The sequence below is a fragment of the Apteryx rowi genome, unplaced genomic scaffold (assembly GCF_003343035.1).
Source record: "Apteryx rowi isolate R43461 unplaced genomic scaffold, aptRow1 scaffold_56, whole genome shotgun sequence".
Lineage (NCBI taxonomy): Eukaryota > Metazoa > Chordata > Aves > Apterygiformes > Apterygidae > Apteryx > Apteryx rowi.
In genome coordinates, this window is record NW_020450827.1 from 932,575 (window position 1) to 937,799 (window position 5,225).

The window sequence follows — 5,225 nt, forward strand, 5'->3', positions numbered from 1 at the left end:
GCGCCGGGAGCTACGTGCCGCCCCGGCCGCGGGACGTGGGCGCTCGGCCCGGCGCCGCCAAGGCCCCGCCGCTCGGTTTCCCTTTCTCGAGCCGTTTGGTTTAATCCAGGATCTGGGCTCTGTTTGTTCGCCGCGTACGATTATTGCCTGCTTTGCCTGATTCTTTTGTTTCTCTTCAAATATTATTTCTGCTTTGAAGGGTGATGAACATAAAGGCAAATATCTCACCTTTTCCCTCTTGCAATTCGTTAAGTCGCCTGTTTACCTTGGATGACAAGATGCAGCCGCAGAGCGAAAGGTTTTCCGGCCCCACCTTCACCTGTTATCTTATTCCGCCACGACGGTCCACAAAGGGAATAAAAACATTTGTATTTAGCCTCAAGATTTAATTCCTATTAACAGACAGGGCATCTGTCTGTAGAGCAGCCAAGCGCTTTGCGCCGGGGTAAATCCGCCGCGGAGCGTTGCAGCACGGAGGAGCCGGAGGTGACTCCAGCCCCGGCTGCGGCCGCTTTGGGGTCGGGAGGCTTCTGGTCCCGGCTCCGGGCAGGTCCTGTCCCGCGCGGAGCATCCTCGCCTCCGCTTCGCCCAGCTCGGCACCCCGAGCGCCCTCAGAGGAGCCGGGCTCTCCCGCCGGCGTCTCCCTGCTTTCCGCCGCCCCGCTGCGGCCTCCTCCCAAGGCCGGAGCTCATGGACACAAAACTGGTCCGTACGTGCTGCACTCTGAGCTCTTTTTCCCTGCAAAAATACTCGTTTTATCTCCCGAGTCTCCCCTCCGAGAGCGGCCCGCCATAAATCCCGGGAGCAGGCGCCTCGGGAAGCGCTTCCAGGCCGGGCTTAGCAAACGGTGCCCGGACCCTAATGGAAGAGGAAGCAGGGTCGGCTGGGATTTTGTGGAGCGCCGCGACCGACTTTCCCACGGGAGCGCGGCGCGGGCCGGGCCGGCAAGCTGCGTTTTGCCAGGTGCCCAAAGCGCGCTGCTTTTTTCTCTTTTATTTGCCTTTCGCCCTTGAACGCGGTGGGGAAAATCCCTGTGGATAATTGCACCCTGGCGGGAAGCAGCGGGCAGCGGTGATGCTCCTTGTCTCCCTGTGGCGTCTGGGATGAGCAAAGGGGGGACGTGGTCGGGTCCGGCGTATCCCTGCCGGGCTGAGCGGAAGCACCGGCACGGGACGGCCCGGCCACTGGGGCTACGGCGGGATTGGGAAGGGATCAAGTGTCCCTTGCGTGACGAGAGCACCCAGAGCAAAAATAGTAAATACTGAAAATCCTCGAGGGGGGTTTGAAGAGCTCTAAATCCCGGCGCTTTAGGGCTTTGCCAGCCTCGGGCAGCGCCCGGGCTCCCCGGGAAAGGCTCTCCTAGAGCTTTCTCCGAAGGTCCGGCGCTTCCCTCCGACGTGCCCTGCCGCTAGCTGAGCGCCCGAAGCGCGGAGAGGACGGCTCCGTCCCGCCGGGCGCTCCGGGTGCCGCTGCGTCCCCCCGTTCAGCCCCGCGGAGCTGCCCCTTCCCACTGCTCCCATTTGCAAACGCTGCGCGGGTCGAGCCGGAGATTTTCCCTGGCTCCGCTCCCGCGAGGCCGTGCCAGCTGTGCGCTTTATCGCATGCAAATGTTAGCCGACAGCCACGCTATCCAGAGGCAGCCCTTTTCCCCAGCTCCGAATAAACGACTTGGCACAAACAAGCGTAAATGTTGTGTCAGCGTTAGACACTATTTAATCTTGACGGATACGCTAGCGGCGGAGCGTGACGCTAATTGACAGACGTTAAATGATGCTTTCTGTTTCCAGCCGCGCACAAACAGGAGTTCTGCTTCGTTAGGGCTGATTAAAACTCCCCGTCGTTAGGGTGGGATTTTTCTCCGCGGTGTGAATCCGGGGGAAGCCTGCGCTGGCGGCGCCGCCGTCGCCGCGATTAACGCTCCGACGCTCCTGCGTTATTCGGTTATCGGACGTTGCGGCCCTGTTTGTCCCCATGGCAGGGGGGGAAAAAGAGAAAAATCACCTGCTTTTCTCTCCGGAGAGAAAACACTCAGGGATTGAGGGGAAAAGGGTCGGAGAGGGGAGGAGAGGAGGCCCCAGCCGCCTTCGGGGGCTTTGGCCGGCGAGGGGAAAGCGCCGGCCGCCTCCGGGGCTGATCCTGCCGTCGCCGTGCTCCCGTTGGCGGCTTCGTTTGTTCCTTTAAAAAAAGAAAAAAGAAAAAAAAAGAAAAAGCTTAAATACGGAATTAAAAAAATGCCGAGGATACAAGCGGTTATTTCAGCTCGCTTTCCGCAGCGGGGGCTGCGGCAGGGGGAGGCTCAAGGTCGGTCGCATCCCTCCCTCCTTCCATCCCTGCCTCCCTCCTGTCCTGCAGAGCTGGAGCAGCCCGCGGCTCCGTGGAAGCACATTAAAACCCATGCGGTTTCTCGGGATTTTTGGAGCACAGCCGGGAGGAGAACTTGACTGGTTTTGTGCATTTCTTGTCCAGCCGCCGGCTCTGGTGTCGGCTCAGATCGGTGCCGTCGCTGCCCCGCTCGGGATGTGCCCAGCGTATTTGTTCATCCTCCTCCTCACGAGTATCTGCATCCCCTAAATTAGCAGCAAAATATTTTGAGACCAGATTAACACATCGGTTCAGCTATGTAGATATAAACACAAGAAACGGCTGTTTTTGACTCCGGTCGGGGCTGGGCTGGACTCGATGTTCCCAAGGGGGCGAGAGGCTGCAGCCCGGGAGCCGCAGGGCAGGAATAGCCGGGGCTGGAAAGCGGAGCGGCTCTTCCTCAGCTCCGGCGGGAAACCCAGCGCCGGGCAAAGCGCGCTCGAGCCTTTCGAACCCGAAATACCAGGTCTCCGTGGGATGGGTCTGGCAGGGCTCCGTGGGATGGGCCTGGCAGGCTTTGGGTGGCGAACAGCCTTTCTGGGCTACGGCCCCGCGGGAGCCGGGCGCAAGACACTGCAGCGAGCGGGTCCGGCGTCGCTCGCGGCACGAGGCTGAACCAGCTGCAAAAATCCGGCAGTTAAATTACGGGGTCACAGGTCATTTGGGAGCAGTGAAAAAATTTAGAGGATTCTAGGACGCTCAGTGGCATCTCAAATCTGGGCACTTATGACTTGCCTGGATTAGTGCTGTGGCAGCGTTTGGGGCCAGGCGCCTAGAAACGGCGAAGAGCAGCGATTTCCCACCCGCGAAGCCCCGTTTGCTGGCGCTCGTGATGATCCGCAGCCCGAAACTCGCCCGTTTGCTGGCACCTGCAGCGGTTTCATGCAGGACGCAGGAGACTAGAAGAAACCCCAAACCCAGAGCGAAGACCCCGCGGAGGCAGCTCGCTTGTGATAGAAACTCTGCGTTCTTTATTGCAAAGGACAACGCGCACCAGGGAAAACGGTATCAAAAAATATGTACAAAAATAGCGACTATTGGCACCGGCCTGGCTTTACGCCAGCAGAAGGAGCGTTTTGGTGCTGAAGCAGCAAGAAGGGCGTTTTATTGGTGGCAAACCACGAACGGGGAAAAGAAAAGCAAAACGCAGCTACGACGCAAGTGTTTTCCCAACGAACCGTCCAAGGAGTTCAATCCGCTGCCGCCGTCGCGGAGCGGGTAGGCGTCGGGCTCGCCTTGGAAAAGCCTTGCAGCCGCGCGGAGGAGCCGGCTGGGCCGCCCGGGCGCCGAAAGCGGGAGCTGCGAGCGAAGCGTTATCTGGAGATACTGGCGGTTACTCGCAGGCACGGAGACAAGGAGCAGTTGTCTTCCTCTTTGGCAAGGAGCCTCCGGAGCGAGAGCGGCCGCGGCAAAGGGGAGCGCTGGGGTTGTTTAAACCCCTTCGGAAGGAGCAGGCACTGCGGAAAGGCTGCTGTAGGGAAGAAGCCGCCGTGTCCCCTCGTTTCCGAAGGCTGAGCGGGTTTTGGCGGAGCTGCGCTGGCTGCGAACCCATCTCGCTGCAAGGGGAATCCGCAGTCGGATGCGGTTCCGCTCTTTGCTTCGGAAACATCGCTTATTTCTGTGCTTTTGCTCATCGACTTGGCGGCATCTCGCGTTTTGAGTGCGACCAGCTCCCAAACCCGCCTCTGCTGCTCTGCTCGTGCAAATAACAGTCACTCGCAGAAGTTTTCCGCTCTCGCGGCTCCAGCACGGGGCAGTGCCGGATGCCGTCGGCATTCCGAGCGGGAGCTGGGCTGGCTGAGCCCGCACGGATCAAGCCCCGGTGCCGCAGCTCCCACCTGCAACCGACCTGCTGCACTGCAGAGCCCACGGGCGATCGGGCGCCGCGACCCGACGTGGGGAAGCGTGAGCAGCCCGGCGAGGCCAGTGCCGGCCGGGGGCCGCGCGCGCTCGCTCACTCGCTCCTCCGGCTTTGCCGCTGGCGAGTTTGCTTCCTCTAAATCCACCCGGAGTGCTGAGCCGAGGCTCGTCGTGCATCGGCACCCGGATATGCAAAGCTCGTCTGTCACCACGCTTTTGTCCCCGTGCCGGCGCCGTCTGGAGCGGCTCCGCCGGGCCGTGAAGGCAGCGAGACCGGCGAGCAGCGAAGGGCCCGTAGCGATCGCGCCGTCGACGGGAGAAACGCAGCGGGGCTGGGTTTTGGTTTCTCCGTTTGCATGGTTTTGCGCCCGGCGACCGAAGCCGGTGTTAGCGGCGCGAGCGGCTCGGCGCCTGGGTCCCTGCACCGTCGCGGGAGCTGCCGTCGGGGCTGGTGGCGCCGAACCCGCCCGCGACGGTTCGTAGCTGCAGCCCGGCCTCGGAGCCGCGCGGCGGCCGCGCCGGGCTAGATGCTCGCGAAAGCTTGGCCTTTTTTCATGCTTTTTCTTTCTTTTTTTTTTTTAACCCCGGGACTGTTGGCGGTGAGAGAGTCCCGCGGGGCGCCTAGGTGCTGATCGCCGCCGCGAAGCAGGTCGCAAGCACGTTTCCCCCCCCCACCACCCCGATTAGTATGAAAAAGAGCAAAATAGGGGCGAGCCCCCCCCCCCCGTGTGTGCGAGGGGGCGGCGGGGTCACCATGCCGCGGGGCGCCAGGCGCCCAGGCAGCAGAGGCGGGGGCCGTAGAGGCGGGGGGGCTCGGCGGGCGCCGTGCCCCCTTCCCGCAGCTCCGCCGCCAGCTCTTTCCTCTTGGTCTTGTACCGCCGGTTCTGGAACCAGATCTTCACCTGCGTCTCGGTGAGCTGCAGGTGCCGGGCCAGGTGGGCTCGCTCCGGCGCCGACAGGTACTTCTGGTGGCTGAACTTCCGCTCCAGCTCCAGCACCTGGCT

General features: G+C 61.9%; 1 protein-coding gene across 1 annotated transcript in view; it reads right to left on the reverse strand.

Annotated features, from left to right (window-relative positions):
- Positions 1-4,970: 4,970 nt before the first annotated feature.
- The window catches only part of NKX3-1 (NK3 homeobox 1), a 2,361-nt gene continuing 2,106 nt past the window's right edge, over positions 4,971-5,225 (reverse strand). The window contains exon 2 of the mRNA XM_026081688.1: positions 4,971-5,219. Coding sequence (XP_025937473.1) covers positions 4,971-5,219 — 249 coding nt within the window. The remainder of the gene's footprint in view (positions 5,220-5,225) is intronic.